The sequence below is a fragment of the Carcharhinus amblyrhynchos genome, chromosome 9, assembly GCF_965287045.1.
Source record: "Carcharhinus amblyrhynchos chromosome 9, sCarAmb.v2.hapA, whole genome shotgun sequence".
NCBI classification, from domain to species: Eukaryota; Metazoa; Chordata; class Chondrichthyes; order Carcharhiniformes; family Carcharhinidae; genus Carcharhinus; species Carcharhinus amblyrhynchos.
The window spans coordinates 54,191,049-54,208,942 of NC_137332.1; the positions used below are offsets into that span (position 1 = coordinate 54,191,049).

At 42.3% G+C, this 17,894-nt stretch overlaps 1 protein-coding gene across 1 annotated transcript in view; it reads left to right on the plus strand.

Annotated features, from left to right (window-relative positions):
* The window catches only part of kifap3a (kinesin-associated protein 3a), a 224,633-nt gene that overhangs the window by 119,910 nt on the left and 86,829 nt on the right, over positions 1–17,894 (plus strand). Inside the window, exon 15 of the mRNA XM_080195689.1 lies at positions 3,633–3,758. Within this exon, the coding sequence (XP_080051815.1) occupies positions 3,633–3,758 (126 nt within the window). The remainder of the gene's footprint in view (positions 1–3,632; positions 3,759–17,894) is intronic.

The following is a 17,894-nucleotide window of genomic DNA, read 5'->3' on the forward strand; positions in this document are numbered from 1 at the left end:
AGATCATGGCTGATCTGCTGTGGCTCAGTTCCACTTTCCCGCCCTCTTCCCATAACCCTTAATCCCCTCTCTTATCAAAAACCCATCAACCCGCGTCTTAAAAATATTTAGCGAGGCAGCCTCCACCACTTCAACGGGCAGAGAATTCCAGAGATTCACCACCCTTTGAGTGAAGAAGTTCTTCCTCAACTCCGTTCTAAACCGCCCCCCTTTTATCTTGAGACTGTGCCCCCTAGTCCTACTGTCCTTTCTGAGCGGGAAGAGTCTCTCCACCTCTATCCTATCCATCCCATTCATCATCTTATACGTCTCAATGAGATCTCCCCTCATCCTTCTAAACTCTAACGAGTACAAGCCTAGTTTATTCAGCCTCTCCTCATAGCTCAACCCCCTCAACTCCGGCATCAGCCTAGTAAACCTCCTCTGCACTCCCTCCAAGGCCAAAATATCCTTGCGTAAGTACGGCGCCCAAAACTGCACACAGTACTCCAGCTGCGGCCTCACCAATGCCCTATGTAGCCGCAGCAAGACCTCCCTACTTTTATATTCAATCCCCCTCGCTATGAAGGCCAGCATCCCATTCGCCTTCCTGACCACCTGCTGCACCTGCAGGCTGGATTTTTGCGACTCATGCACAAGGACCCCGAGGTCCCTCTGCACCGTCACCTGCTGCAGTTTTTCACCACGTAAGTAATAATCCTTCCTACCATTATTCCTACCAAAGTGGACCACCTCGCACTTGCCAACATTAAATTCCATTTGCCATTTCCTGGCCCATTCGCCCAGCCTATCTAGATCCTTCTGCAGACTCTCCACACCCTCCGCGCAATTTGCCGTTCCACCAATCTTGGTGTCATCAGCAAATTTCGACACCACACACTCGGTTCCCTCCTCCATTTTACTGACTAATAGGTAATAAGAACACTGTAACGTTTAATTAAGGGGTTTATATATTGCAAAACACATTTTTGACGTTGAGTAGTTATAATTTTGCAACTTGTATAAAGCAAAAGAAGCCAAATATAGTTATAATTTCCTTTATTGATAAAACACAAAAGTAATTATTTCCCTTTTCTTGCCCAACAAATTGAGCCTGTTGCAAATCTCCACATTGCTCTGACCCTGAGTCTGTGTATTTGTCTCACTTCCCACATATCCCCTCTAGGCTCGTCTTGTCCATTGAATATCAAGATGTTTACATTCTTTTTGGAGATCCTCGTTACTTTGCACTTCTGGCTCACATGTTACTTGTCAACCGCAACCCCAGTATTGTCCAGATCTTGCTGCAGTTGGGCATGGTCTGCTTCAGTATCTGAGGACTTGAGAGTAGTGCAATTAGCAGTGCACATGCTCATTTCAGACTTAACAATAACAGCAAAATCATTGATGACACAGCTTAGGATGGGTTAGTGGCCTAGAAATAACTCTTACCAATGTTTGCTATTTCCTAGCTCCCTCCAAACTGATTCTACGTCGGATGTCAGATGCTGTCTCACAAATGTACTGATCTCATTCTTTGTTAATAGCACTACCTCACCCCTTTTTCCTTTTTCTCCCTCCTGCTTAACTGCCAAATACCATTGAACATTCAGTTCCCAGCCTTGCTCACACTGTGGCATTTAGAGTCTAGAAATCTATCCATTTCCTTCACAGCCTTATATAAGTAGACAATTACACCCATTCACCCCCTCTTGAGTGAAGAGGTTTCTCCTTCTGTCAGTCCTGTATGGTCTACCCATCCAGTATCCTTAGACTGTAATACTGTGACCTCCCCTTATCCAAGACCCCAGCCATTGAAAACAACATTTCTGCATCACAGCCCTATCAGAATTGTATATGTTTCAATTAAATCCCCTCTCATTCCTTAAAATTCCAGTAACCAGTTGACAATTCTCTTATCCCAGAAATCAGTCAGGTGAACCTTTGCTGCACTCTCTCTAGGGCACTTTATTCTTCCTTAGATAAGGAGACGAAAACTGCACACAGTACTCCAGGTGCGGTCTCACCAAGGCCCTGTACAGTTGCAATAAGGCATTCATGTTCCTGTACTCAAGTCCTCTTGCAATGAAGCCCAACATAGTATTTGTCTTGACTGCATGCTTGCTTTAAGTGGCTGGCATACAAGGGCACCCAGGTCCCTACGTACATCAACATTTCCCAATCTATCACATTTAAATAATTCTTAGCTATTCTGTTTCTCAGCCATAAGTGGATAATTTCACATTTATTAATGTTATACTGAATCTACCATGTATTTTCCCACTCACCTTGTCTAAATCACCATGAAGCCGCTCAAAACCCTCCTCATCACTTTGCCACCAAGTTTTTTTTATCATCGGCAAACTTGGAAATTTTGTATTTGATTCCCTCATCCAAATTATTGATGTAAAGTTAAAAATATATTTATTACGTCTCAAATAGACTTACATTAACATTGAAGTTATTGTGAAAACCCCCTATGATGTATAGTATATTGTGAATACACGGGGCCCAAGCACTGAATCCCTTTGGGACCTCACTGGTCACTGCCTGCCACTCCAAAAAAATACTTTTTTCCCCCTATTCTTGTTTTCTGCCTGCTAACCTTGCCAATATGTTACCCCATTCCATGTGCTTTAATTTTGCACACTAACCTCTTGTGTTGAACTTTATCAAACGCTTTCTGAAAATCCAATACAGCACATCCACTGGTTCTACTTTATCTATTCTAATTATGCCTTCATAAGACTCCTGTAGTTTTGTCAAGCAGGATCTTTCTTTCTTAAATCAATTTTGACTTTGACTTTGTCTATTACCATTAATATTTTCTAAGTGTTCTGTTATCATGTTCTTTATAATCAACTCCAGAATTTTCGCTGCTGTTGATCTGAGGCTAACTGGTCTGAAATTCCCTGTTTTCTCTCTCCCTCCTTTCTTAAATAGCAGGGTTACATTAACCACCCTCCAATCAGCCAGGACTATTCTTTCTTTGTCACTTTTCATTTCTCTGGATGCTTGTATTTCCTCTTTGTGTTTTTTTGTTTTCTCTTTCTGGAGAGCAACTTAAGAGGAAATAAAGCTGCCATCAAAGCCTGGAAGTTGTTCTCAGGCAGGTGGACTGTGCGCAGCAATGAAAAAGTGTGAGAAAGAAACAGAAATTTTTAAAAGATTAAAGTTTATTTATTAGTGTCACAAGTAGGCTTACATTTACACTCCACTGAAGCTATTGGAAAAATCCCCTAACTGCCACACTTCAGCACCTGCTCGGGTACACTCTGAGTCTGCCTTTATCCTTTTTCCTGTCATTTTGTTTCTAGGTTCCAGATGATAACCAGATCCCTGTCAATACCCTTTATAGCCTACCCAGTCCGCAGTGCACACAAAGGGTCCAGCTCTCTCCAGTTTTTGATTAGCCCCCTCACCTCATCCCAGCTCAAATAGGCTTGGCTTCCATTGAGTAAATTTCCACAATATGGCGGTTGAGAGAGGAAACTTTTAACTTCATTTTAAATGGGCCTTCATCCAAGAGATTCTTCAATGCATCACCCAGATGTTGCAGGCTAAGTGGAACTTTCAAACTGGGAACAAAATGTAATCAGTTTCTGTTGGTATGTATTGTTGAGTTTGTTACATTTGTTTTTCTGATTTATCAGGTTCAACAGAAGATGACCTGGTTCTGGAAGTGGTTATCATGATTGGTACTGTTTCTATGGATGATTCATGTGCTGCAATGCTAGCAAAATCAGGAATTATTCCTGCTCTTATTGAACTTCTAAATGGTAAGGCTTCCCAGAATTTCCTTAATTTTTTAAATTTTGTGCTCATTAATTCTGGGTAATGGAACTTTTCCCAACTCAGACATGCAGTATCAGCATCAAACAGTGAGATGCACAGTATGGTCTCCTTTACTCAGCACTAACCTTAGATGAACACTCACTGTTCTGTTGTGGCAATTTTTCCATAGCATCATGTAGCCTTATGAGTGAGATTTCTAGTGAAAGCCATATTAAAGCAGACTGCATTAAGAATGCCCAAGTTCAATAGCGTTGTTATGGACTTCGACTCCGTCAGTCTGGGCTAGATTTAAATCCAGATTCCAGAGCTCAAGGGTCTACTTACTGTACCATGTAGTTTCCTATACATTATAATGTCTGTTGTGTCATTCAGCACTATTTTCTTTAATTGAAGCCAAACTCTAGTATTGGTCTAAATGTTACTTGGGAAGAACCTTCATTAGATAAGGTTTCAATCCCAATTTGAAATGAGGAACAGACAATAAATGAAGCCTTACTAGGGTCACCCAAATATACTTCTTGAGTCCAAACAAATTCCAGCAAAACAAATTAAGATGTTGGCTTTCCATAAAAAAAATTTCTGATGTGGTCCTTTCTGATGTGCACCAATGCCGTACATGTTTGTCCATTGTTTTCTGACAGTAATTGTTACCACTGACTTTGGAAAGTACAAGGGCATTTTATTTATTTTGTTTCCAATTCTCTCTAAGGTGTTAGCTTCTCTATCTTTGTAACTTGCTCAGGTCTAACCTTCCAAGATTTGTGTTCCTTCAGTTCTGGCTCCTTGTGCATCTCTACTTTGAAACACCCCACCATTGGTGGCCTTGCCTTTAGCTGCTGAGGCACTAAGCTTTGGGAGTCCACCCCAAAATCTCCAAATCGCTATCGTATTTTCCTTCTTTAAGATGTTTTCTTAAGACTTTCCTCTGATATAGCTTTTGGTTATCTCATGTAACCATGTAACCTTCCTTGGCTCAGCGTCATATTTTGCTTTATAGTGCTCTATTGAAGCACCTTAAGGTGCTTTATTATGTTGAAAGCGTCATTTTATTTTCCATACAGGTCATAATTCACAGCTAATTCTCCTACTGAAAATTAGATTAGAGGAACAATAGAAAAAGCCAACCACACAATAATGCACAATTTTAATCTCTGAAGCATAAATTTTTGGACCAATTATAAATATGCTGCGTCAGAGCAGTAAAATCCTGATAGTACAAAGATATTTCCAACATCTAAGAAAAGCAGACTGAAAATTGCACTTCAAACTCAGAAGTTTGAAGTGCAATTTTTCTTGGCAAATGGAATTGCAGATGAGACTAAAAGTTCATCTAAACACACGCTCAGTTCAGTGTGTGTGTGGATGGGAGGGGACTGCTCGGAAGATGGGACAGTCTGTTGCCTAATTAAGACAACTCTGAATATTGAGAGTTTGGAGTGGTGTTGGAGGACATGCTCTGGGACAAACTAGTCTGTGGCATTAATGAGGACAGTATTTGGAGAAGCCACGCTCACTTTCAAGAAGGTTCTCAAATCTTCAGGGCATAGAAGTGGCTGTGAGCAATGCAAAAGATATTCAAAAGGCCATTGGCTGTGCATGGTGGGTGCAGTGCATCAAATAATGAAAGAGGTTACAAACAAGAAGATGAAAGCAATAGAATAATTCAGGCGTGGAGGGGACACACTGTGAAACATTGCAAATTTATGGATGCTGTTTGTGACCATTGCAAAAAGAAAAGGGTCAGATAGCTAAGAAATACAGGGGTGCTAAGAACAAGTTGAAGGCTGAGCAGGGAAATTCAAATTTGAAAAAAGCTCAGTCGGTTACGCATTATCTGGAAAGCTCAGAGGAGGCACAGCAGGTCTCTTAGAATGTGTTTAATGTGAGTGTGGTGAGTGCAGAGTCTTTCTATGCCACAGTAGAGGTCAATGGAAAGCAAATCAAGATAGATGGTGGATATGGAAGCTCTGTAATTAGTGAGGAGATCAACAATAAGAAATGGGGCTCCAAGCAGGCACCAGCTGTTACTCAGGCAGAGAAAAGAATCCTATCAGTGGAAAGGATAGTTTCCTCAATGGGGACTCGCCTTCAGTTGGAAATCCTGCTACATGATATTTCAGATATCCTGGTTAATTCAGGGAGATGGGGCCGGAGAAAGGGTGTCTGTGTGCTGCATTTCCCACGGGGAGCTAAGGATAAATTCCCAGTTGACTTTGAGAACTGCCGTACTTTTGAAATCACGATTTGAATGCTTGGCTTTTCAAGTTTGAAGAGGCATTCTTTACTTGGTGTTTGAGATCTGGGTGTGGTTATACATCCCAGTTACTAGTCTTAATTATTGACCTTGGTGGTCATCCAGAAGGGCTGGATGTGGTGGGGGACTTTGCCACCTTTTTAGTCAATGTCTCTCTCTGTTGGGGCTGCTGGACAACGACACAGTAGAGATGCAGAGACCTTAGTGAAACCATGGGTTGATCCTTGAAGTTACTTGACAATCCTGCGAAGGCTTTGGCCTTTTTGGAGAGTTGAAGGATTGTATCTTCCTTGAGATATCCTATTTGTGCGTGTCTTGACTATTCTTCTGGTTGTTGGGGTCGTCTTGATAGAAAAATGGGTTGAATTTTTTGGTTGCTGGTGGGGCTTAAGTGGCACGTCCAGTGTGGCTGGAGATGAATGAGGCTTATTTTATGATGAGCCCAAACATGGGTGAGAATCTTTGGCTTATTGGCTTTTGTTTTATCTGTATCAATATCCCTTAAAGTTGTTTAGGCAAAAGTAGCAGGTAAATTGAAAATTCGTATTTGGAAGGTGAGGCGATTGTATTCCCTGTAACTGTTAACTGTGGGGCCAGAGGGTGACTTTCAATAGCTGGTCTCTCTTTTATCTGTGAGGCTGCATAGCTCTGCTCCTGTCATCCTGTGTGTGAGAATGTACACTATAACGCCACTTCTTGGGTTTATGGTTGTGCCCTGACATTTCTCTCTCTCTCTGAGGTATCCTTTCATTGTTTGGAGGTTTGAGTGCAGTTTTTGACTCCAATTGATTATATTTGACTCCACAGGCTCCCTTATGCTGTATAGCTCGGTTCTTGTGGGTGAGTGTGTGCATCATTATGCCATGTGCTCATGTCTTTATCTGATATCCTTCATTATCTGTGTGAAGGAAGACATCAGTTATAATGACTACAACAAATTGTACCTGAATCCTAACTAATTTTAATGATATTAGAAGGTCTTTTCTATATGTGTATTTGGAATGATGATTGATCTGTGCTATTCTAGGTTTTGGGTGTTTGTTGCATTAAGTGGTAAAATGAAAAATCTTCAATTAAAAACATTTTTAAAAAATGTACCTTTAGGCTCTGGTGTAAGCCGATAATTTGTTTATTTTAAATTCTGCATTAACATTGCTTTGTCAGTACAAAGGGTGGGAATGTGGAACTGAGCCACGACAGATCAGCCATGATCTTATTGAATAGCGGGGCAGGCTTGAAGGGCTAGATGGCCTACTCCTGCTCCTATTTCTTATGTTCTTAAACCTATTGAAGAAATTTGAGGCATTAGTGTGAATTGGTAGTTAATTTCCTGACCTGCAGTATGCAATCTACTCTTGGCCCAAAAATTGCACAAGATTTTCTTAGAACTTTGATTTTGTATTACAACTTACTTTTGTTTTGAGTGACACTGTTTTAAGAACAGTGACTGCATTCTACATCTCAAGGGACAAATCTGCATTTTTTCTGCATCTCACAAATAGTGTTCCAAAATTAAAATTTGACATTAACCTATCAGCAAAAAAGGTAGCAATTTGCTTATGTATGTACTACCTATCTTTTTATCTTTTTCAGAGTATTTTTAAAGAGGAGATTCTAACTTAGTTGTTAGCTAAAAGAATAACCTGACAACGTTACACATTTTAAAACTTTTACAAATGACTGAAAGATCACTCTTGTCTAAACACTATTTTCTTTTTTGTAGGCAACTTAAATTTTAACTATAGGAAGTGACATTCTGCTGCAATACTTATCACCTATCGCATTCACCACAAAATTGCATTCCTTTCAGTAAGCAATCCAAAATTGCTTCCAATGGGCTCCTGCATGGAGTTGGGGGTAGGGTGTTAGCGTGGATAGAGGATTGGTTGTCAAATAGGAGGCAGAGAGTGGGGGTCAATGGGTGCTATTCGGATTGGCGGTTGGTGACTAGTGGGGTGCCCCAGGGGTCGGTGCTGGGGCCTCAGCTATTTTCCATTTATATAGATGATCTGGAGGAGGGAACCGAGTGTAGGGTGTCGAAATTTGCTGATGACACCAAGATTGGGGGAAAGGCAAATTGTGCGGAGGGTGGGGAGAGTCTGCAGAAGGATCTAGATAGGCTGGGCGAATGGGCCAGGAAATGGCAAATGGAATTTAATGTTGGCAAGTGTGAGGTGGTCCACTTTGGTAGGAAGAATGGTAGGAAGGACTATTACTTACGTGGCGAAAAACTGCAGCAGGCGACGGTGCAGAGGGCCTCGGGGTCCTTGTGCATGAGTCGCAAAAACCCAGCCTGCAGGTGCAGCAGGTGGTCAGGAAGGCGAATGGGATGCTGGCCTTCATAGCGAGGGGGATTGAATATAAAAGTAGGGAGGTCTTGCTGCAGCTGTATAGGGCATTGGTGAGGCCGCAGCTGGAGTACTGTGTGCAGTTTTGGGCGCCGCACCTGCGCAAGGATATTTTGGCCTTGGAGGGAGTGCAGAGGAGGTTTACTAGGCTGATACCGGAGTTGAGGGGGTTGAGCTATGAGGAGAGGCTGAATAAACTAGGCTTGTACTCGTTAGAGTTTAGAAGAATGAGGGGAGATCTCATTGAGACGTATAAGATGATGAATGGGATGGATAGGATAGAGGTGGAGAGACTCTTCCCGCGCAAAAAAGACAGTAGGACTAGGGGGCACAGCCTCAAGATAAAGGGGAGGCGGTTTAGAACGGAGTTGAGGAGGAACTTCTTCACTCAAAGGGTGGTGAATCTCTGGAATTCTCTGCCCGCTGAAGTGGTGGAGGCTGCCTCGCTAAATATTTTTAAGAAGCGGGTTGATGGGTTTTTGATAAGAGAGGGGATTAAGGGTTATGGGGAGAGGGCGGGAAAGTGGAACTGAGCCACGACAGATCAGCCATGATCTTATTGAATGGCGGGGCAGGCTCGAAGGGCTAGATGGCCTACTCCTGCTCCTATTTCTTATGTTCTTATATTATGTTCTATTTTGCTCAATAATAACTTTGACTGTCTCCAGACATTTTTCAGTTTTCAGAGATATTTAAAGTGCATCATCAACAGGAAAGTTTGTTCTTCTTTCCCCTGGTCATGTCAGAACAAGTTTCCAGATATACTTAGATGGTGACAAGATCTGTCACTTCAATTAGAGAACATCTCCTTCCTGCATCCGGCTATGCAAAGTCAAGAAGCATTTTCTCTCCATTGACTACGCAGAATCTCTAATATCTGTCTGGGATATTGACTGATTTGTAAGGAATCTTGTAACCTGATGTCAAAAATTGCTTCCTTTGCCTCCTTTCCCATAATAATATGAGAAGCATTAGCCTAAATGCTAATTAGCTATCCCTGAGCTAACCTCCATTTCAACATAGAAGTAAACGGATCATTTATAGAACAAGCCAATAGCTACAATGTATTTCTAGGACTTTGAGTGTTTCACGTCTGGATTTTCTTAGAACTTCAACCATGGTTGGAACAGAGATGGGTGGGTTTAAAATTGGTGGATGGGACCTGATTCTAGAATTCCCATCCTAATCCCAACATACCTGTTTTCACTGGCAGCGAGACCACATGCTGTACTCCTGATCTGGCCAGTTCTCTATTTGAGTTAGGCATCTACCAAAGTGGGACAAAGTCCCAGAAAATTGAGACAGGCCTTCCAACCAGCTTGCCTTAGCATTTGCTTGCCCCTGTGGCTCTCTCCAATCTGCCTCTGCATGTGACAACATGAATTCAGTCTTGCACAGATAAAGCTATTGTTTTAAAATGTAATATTTTTATATTGTAACAAGAGATATAATATGCTAGCAATAATTTTGGTATCCCTTATGTGACCCAATTGTGTAAATGGATCTGTTTGCATTTTATACAAAAATACACAGATTGGATCAAGTGAAGCTATAGCTTCCATTTTCTTTTTAGCAGGTACTTATTTAATATGTTACTTGCAGATTTGACAGGATTTGTAAATTAACACATTTAGTCTAAATTGCTCTTGGCGTTAAATTTCTATTTAATATGGGATCTGGTAATGACTGAAGAACCTTGTTAAAAGCAAGCAAAATCTAGAACAAAATTAGTGTAACTTTTCAGCAAGTGTAGAATAAACATTGTATCACAATACAAGGATAGAGTACTGTAATTGCTAAGCAGGTCACTTAGCAGCATAAAAGAAAATGCAAGGTGAAACCCTTCGTTGCAGTGGAAATGCAGCTTTTAGTTTTTGGATGTTGACTAGCCTACTGTGTTGTTCACAGCAATTTTTTTCTGCACAGGTCGAGGCAGCTAAATAATGTATTATTACACTTAAAAAATTTGTTTACTGCCAAGTACTTAAACTACAAATCCCTAATACTTGAGCTTAGTTTGTCAGAATATTAATTACTATTTTTTCATAACTTTGAATGCATATTTATTTTGCGTTTTAAAATTACTTAATTATTTGACAAGTTGAAAAATAAAGCACTTATGCAGCTTACCATGAAAATCTTTGATTGATTTGGTTTGGCACTTGACGTTAGGAGACATTAAAACTGGATAAAGGCAAAATGCTATGGCTGCTGGAATCTGAAACTAAAACAAAATGTTGGAAAATCTGAGCGGGTCTGATAGCTTCTGTGGAGAATGAATAGAACCAACATTGAGTTTGGGAGATCCTTTATCAGAATTGAAGACAAGGAAAATAGAAGAAGATTTATACTGTAAAAGTGCGGGTGGGGAGGTTGGTCGCTGTAATTGATAGACATGGCAGAGAAAAAGGAAATGTAAATAGTGATGATAAAGGTTAGGGATAGTAATAATGGGTCCATTAAGAAATCAGAATGTGTAAATGGCAGAACAAAGATGCAGAGTGTGGGAAAGGGGCAGATAACCTCGTGGGGGGGGAGGTGTTGAAACAAGATGGAAAGCGAGATTTTTGAATTTCCAAATTCCTGCCAACTCCAGCGTGATGCCACCACTCAACACATCTTCACCTCACTCTCCCTGTTAACATTCTACCAGGGCTATTCCCTTCAGGACCTCCTGGTTCACTCCTCCATCACACCCAACACCTCAACCACAGCCCATGGCTCCTTCCGATGCAATCGCAGAATATGCTTCACCTGCTAACCATCCCTGCTCCCCATCCCAGAGCCCAAACACACTTTTCAGAAGAAGCAGTGCTTCATGTGCGCCTCCATTGCTCCCAATGCAGTTTACTCTGCATCGGAGAGACCAAACGCAGACTGGGTGACTCCTTTGCAGAGCATCTTTGGTTTGTCTGCAAGCAGGACCCAGACCTTCCTGTCACTTGCCATTTCAACACACCATCCTATTCTCCTGTCCACATGTCTGTCCTTGGTCTTTTGCAATGTTCTAGTGCAGCCCAGTGTAAACTGGAAGAATAGCACCACATCTTCCGAATGGGCGCTTTACAAACTATATAAGTGCTGTTTGATTGAAGCGTGCTTTTGGAGTTGGGTGAAAACAGGAAGTCATAAGGAGGTAAGTAGTCTTTGAACTTTCAGGACGAGCTAAATTAGTTATTTGGGAAGTTAAGAGCTGCACTTTAACCCATTCCTGCAACAGGAATCAACTGAGTCAGCTCTCAACTGAACTTGGCTGGTTGATTGTACAACTAGTTAAAACCAGTTCCAGGGCCTTGTAAGTTGTGCCTATAAAAACAGAGGCCTCAAAGTACTGTTTTGAATGCTGTTGGAATTGCGTGAACACAGACTTGGGTGAAACAGGCAGCAGAGAGTGCTGATTGGTAAGTAAGTGTAATTTTTCTACTTGTTCTTGGCATTGTAGTTGTTGTACACTACTATAGTGTTTCTGTGTAATTTCTGTGGTTTATAATTTAAAAAGGGTATACTCAGTAGTAACAAGGAGCAGGAAAGAAGGGCCCTAGAAAATTGGATATAATCTGAAACAATATATCTTTCAAAGTTTAATTTAAAGGGGTAAGACATGACAGGAGAGCTCCAGGCCATGGTTTGCTCCTCTTGCTTCAGGTGGCAGGCAGGGGACAGTTCTTGTCTACTGAGCCAGCATGTGTGGAGGAAGTGTCTCCAGCTACAGCTCCTAGAAGCTTGCGTTTCAGAGCTGGAGCAGCAGCTTGAGACACTGGGGCATCCGCGAGTCAAAGAGGATTATGGATAGCACATGTATCCACAATCGTGTGGATTGTGCAGTCTCAGACTCCACAGGAAGAGAATGGACGACCACCAGGCAGAGCAAGAGAGATAGGCAGGTACTGCAGGAATCTCCTGTGGCCATTCCCCTGCAAAACAGATATACCAGTTTGGGAATGACCTCTCTAGGGAAAGCAGCAACAGCCAAACTCGTTGCACATTGGTTGGTTCTGCTGCAGAGGGGAGGGCTAAAAAGTGTGCCAGTGCAATGGTTATAGGGGATTCAATTGTAAGGGGAATAGACAGGCATTTCTGTGACTGCAAACGAGACTCCAGGATGGTATGTTGCCTCCCTGGTGTTAGGATCAAGGATGTCTCGGAGTGGCTGTGGGACATTCTGAAGGGGGAGAGTGAGCAGCCAGTGATCATAGTACATGTTGGTACAAATGACATAGGTTTAAAAAAAAAGGATGAGGTCCTAAAAGCAGAATACAGGGAGCTAGGAAGAAAGTTAAGAAATTGGACCTCAAGAGTAGTGATTACGTGCTAGTCAGAGTAGAAATGAGAGGATATACTGGATAAATATGTGGCTGAAGAGATGGTGTCTAGGGAAGGGTTTCAGATTCCTGGGGCATTGGGACCAATTCTGGGGGAGTTGGGACCTGTACAAATTGGATGGGTTATATCTGGGCAGGACTGGGACTGATGTCTTAGGGGGAGTGTTTACTAGAGCTGTCGGAGAGGGTTTAAACTAATATGCCAGGCGGATGGGAACTATGTAAGGAGCCTGAGAAGGAGGGAGCAAGGACAAAATATGGGGAGAATGTTCCAACTACATCAAAAACCAGAAAAACAGTTAAAAGAAAGGAGAACTCAGATGTTATTAATGGAAGTGTTAGAATTCAAAAAGAAGGTACAAAAACTAGCATAAGGGCATTTTATCTGAATGCTCATAGCATTCGAAACTAGGTAAATGAGTTGATAGCACAAATCATTGCGAATGAGTATGATTTGGTGGCCACAGAGACATGGTTGCAGGACGGTCATGGCTGGAAGCTAAATATCCATGGGTATCAGACTGTTTGGAGGGACCGACAGGAAGTTAAGGGAGGTTGGGTAGCTCTGATATTTAAATATGATATCATGGCGATAGTGAGAGATGATGTAGGTTCTATGGAAAAAAAAGGTTGCATCCATTTGGGTGGAAATTAGAAATAGTAAGGAGAAAAAGTCACTGATAGGCGTAGTCTGTAGGCCACCAAATAATGACATCATGGTGGGGTGAGAAATAAACAAAGAAATAGTTGATGCGTGTAAAAATGGTACAGCAATTATCATGAGGGATTTTAATCTACATATCAATTGGTCAAACCAGGTCGGTTAAGGTAGCCTTGAGGAGGAGTTCTTAGAATGTATCAGCGATAGCTTCCTTGAACAGTATGTAATGGAACCTACGAATGAGCAAGCTATCCTAGATCTGTTCCTGTGTAATGAGACAGAAATGATTAATGATCTTGAAGTTAGGGATCCTCTTAGAAGAAACGATCACAGTATGGTTGAATTTAAAACACAGATGGAGCGTAAGAAGGTAAAATCCAATACCAATATCTTGTGCTTAAATAAAGGAGACTACAAAGGGATGAGGGAGGAGTTGGCTCAGGTAGACTGGGAGCAAAAACTTTATGGTGGGACAATTGAGGAACAGTGGAGGACTTTCAAATCAATCTTTCACAGTGCTTAGCAAAAGAACATATCATTGATAAGGAAGGACTGTAGAAAAAGATAATCAGCCATGGATATCTAAGGAAATAAAGGAGGGTATCAAATTGAAAGAAAATGCATATAAAATGTCAAAGATTAGTGGGAACCTAGAGGGTTGGAAAATCTTTAAAAATCTGCAAAAAGCTATAAAGAAAAGTAAGATAGATTATGAGAGTAAACTTGCTCAGAATATAAAAACAGATAGCAAATGTTTCTACAAATATATAAAACGAAAAAAGTGGCTAAAGTGAACATCGGTCCTTTAGAGGATGAGAAGGGAAATGTAATAACTGGAAATGAGAAAATGACTGAGGCCTTGAACAGGTATTTTGTGTCGGACTTCATAGTGGAAGACACAAATAACACGCCAAAGTTGATGACAGGAAGGCTATGGCAGGTGAGAACCTAGAAACTGTCATTATCACAAAAGAGGTAGTGTTGGACAAGTTAAAGGGGCTAAAGGTAGATAAGCCCTTTAAAATGCATCCCAAGCTACTAAAAGAGATGGTGGGAGAAATAGTAAATGCACTAATGATAATTTACCAAAATTCGCTGGACTCTGGGGTAGGTTCCCGCAGTTTGAAAAACAGCAAATATGTCGCCACTGTTTAAAAAAGGAGGTACACAAAAAGCGGGTAATTATAGGCCATTTAGCTTAACTTCTGTAGGAGAGAAAATGCTTGAATCTATCATCAAAAGGAAGGAATGGTGAGACATCTGGATATAAATTGTCCCACTGGTAAGATGCAGCAAAGGTTCATGAAGGGAAGGTCATGTGTGAATAATTTGGTGTGATGTTCTCAAAGAATTCCATGTGCAGTGCACAATGGGAAACCTGTGGATGTAGTGTATCTGGATTTCCAGAAGGCATTTGACAAGGTGCTGCACCCCCCAAAGAATAAGAACAAAAGAAATAGGAGCAGGAGTAGGCCATCTAGCCCTTCGAGCCTGCCCCGCCATTCAATTAGATCATGGCTGATCTGTCGTGGCTCAATTCCACATTCCCGCCCTCTCCCCATAACCCTCAATCCCCTCGCTTATCAAAAACCCATCAACCCGCGTCTTAAAAATATTTAGCGAGGCAGCCTCCACCACCTCAACGGGCAGAGAATTCCAGAGATTCACCACCCTTTGAGTGAAGAAGTCCCTCCTCAACTCCGTTCTAAAACCCCCCCCCCCCCCCTTTTATCTTGAGGCTGTGCCCCCTAGTCCTACTGTCCTTTCTGAGCAGGAAGAGTCTCTCCACCTTTATCCTATCCATCCCATTCATCATCTTATATGTCTCAATGAGATCTCCTCTCATTCTTCTAAACTCTGACGAGTACAAGCCTAGTTTATTCAGCCTCTCCTCATAGCTCAACCCCCTCAACTCCGGTATCTGCCTAGTAAACCTCCTCTGCACTCCCTCCAAGGCCAAAATATCCTTGCGTAAGTACGGCGACCAAAACTGCACACAGTACTCCAGCTGCGGCCTCACCAATGCCCTATACAGCTGCAGCAAGACCTCCCTATTGTATTCAATCCCCCTCGCTATGAAGGCCAGCATCCCATTCGCCTTCTTGACCACCTGCTGCACCTGCAGGCTGGGTTTTTGTGACTCATGCACAAGGACCCCGAGGTCCCTCTGCACCGTTGCCTGCTGCAGTTTTTCGCCACGTAAGTAATAGTCTTTCCTACCATTCTTCCTACCAAAGTGGACCACCTCACACTTGCCAACATTAAATTCCATTTGCCATTTCCTGGCCCATTCGCCCAGCCTATCTAGATCCTTCTGCAGACTCTCCACACCCTCCGCGCAATTTGCTGTTCCACCAATCTTGGTGTCATCAGCAAATTTCGACACCATACACTCGGTTCCCTCCTCCAGATCATCTGTATAAATGGTGAATAGCTGAGGCCCCAGCACTGACTCCTGGGGCACTCCACTAGTCACCAACCGCCAATCCGAATAGCACCCATTAACCCCCACTCTCTGCCTCCTATTTGACAACCAATCCTCTATCCACGCTAACACCCTACCCCCAACTCCATGCCCCCTTACCTTCTGCAATAACATCTTGTGAGGTACCTTGTCAAACGTCTTCTGAAAATCAAGAAAGACCACATCCACCGGCTCTCCTCTATCCACCGCCCTAGACATGTCCTCATAGAACTCCAATAAATTTGTCAGACACGACTTCCCCTTAACGAAACCGTGCTGTGTCTGCTCTATCAAGCAATTCCCCGCAAGATGCCTCGCTATTTCCTCCTTGATGACGGATTCTAACATTTTACCTACAATGTTACGTAAGATAAAGGTGCACAGCGTTACAGGTAATGTATTAGTGTGAATAGAGGATTGGTTAGCTAACAGAAAGCAAAAAGTAGGGATAAATGGGTGTTTTTCTGGTTGGCGATCAGTGAACATAAGAACATAAATAGGAGCAGGAGTAGGCCATCTAGCCCTTCGAGCCTGCCCCGCCATTCAATAAGATCATGGCTGATCTGAAGTGGCTCAGTTCCACTTTCCCACTTTCTCATCACAGCCCTTAATTCCCTTGCCTATTTACCCGTGTCTTAAAAATATTTAGCGAGGTAGCCTCCACCACTTCAACGGGCAGAGAATTCCAGAGATTCACCACCCTTTGAGTGAAGAAGTTCCTCCTCAACTCCTTTTTAAACTGCTCTCCCCCTTATCTTGAGGCTGTGCCCTCTAGTCCTGCTGTCCTTTCTGAGTGGGAAGAATCTCTCTACCTCTGTACCTAGTGATTAGTGGTGTGCCTCAGGGATCAGTGTTAGAACTGTAATTGTTTACAATTTACATAGATGATTTGGAGTTGGGGACCAAGTGTAGTGATTCAAAATTCACAGATGACACTAAGATGAGTGGCAGAGCAAAATGTGCAGAGGATGCTGAAAGTCTGCAAAAGGATATAGATAATCTAAGTGAGTGGGTGAGGGTTTGGCAAATGGAATAGTGTTGGTAAATGTGAAGTCATCCATTTTGGTAGGAATAACAGCAAAATGGACTATTATTTAAATCGTAAAAAATTGCAGCATACTGCTATGTAGAGGGACCTGGGTGTCCTTGTGCAGGAATTTCAAGGAATTGGTTTGTAGGTGCAGCAAGTAATTAAGAAGGCAAATGGAATTTTGTCCTTCATTGCTAGAGGGATGGAGTTTAAAAACAGCAAGGTTAGGGCCTTAATGCTTACGTGGAATTTGGATGTGGTTGCGGTAATGGAGATTTGGTTAAAAGAAGGACAGGACTGGCAACTGAATATTCCTGGGTATAAGTGTTTTAGGCGAGACAGAGGAGGGGCTAAAAGAGGTGGGGGAGTAGCAATATTAGTTAGGGAGCATATTACAGCGGTGCAGAGGATGGACAATTTAGAGGGGTCATGTAATGAGTTGCTGTGGGTGGAGCTCAGAAACAGGAAGGGTGCAATCACTATGCTGGGGGTGTACTATAGGCCACCCAACAGCCCACGGGAAGTGGAGAAACAGATACGTAAGGAGATTCTGGAAAGATGCAGAAAAAATAGGGTTATTATAGTGGGAGACTTTAATTTCCCTGCTATAGATTGGAAAGTGCTTAGGGCTGGCGATCTGGACAGAGGGGAATTTGTAAAATGCGTACTAGAAGGTTCTTTGGAACAATATGTAGATAGCCCAACTAGAGAGGGAGCTATACTGGTCCTAGTTCTGGGAAATGAGCCTGGTCAGGTTGTCAAAGTTTCAGTAGGGGAACATGTGGCAAATAGTGACCACAATTCTGTTAACTTTAGGATAGTAATGGACAAGGATGAGTGTTGTCCTACGGGTAGGGTACTAAATTGGGGGAAGGCTAACTAGCTGGATTCAGCAGGAATTGGTGGCCATTGATTGGGAGAGGCTGTTCGAGGGTAAGTCCATGTCTGGCATGTGGGAGTCTTTTAAGGAACAGTTGATAAGGCTGCAGGACAGGTATGTACCTGTAAAAAGGAAGGATAGGAAAGGTAGGATTCGAGAGC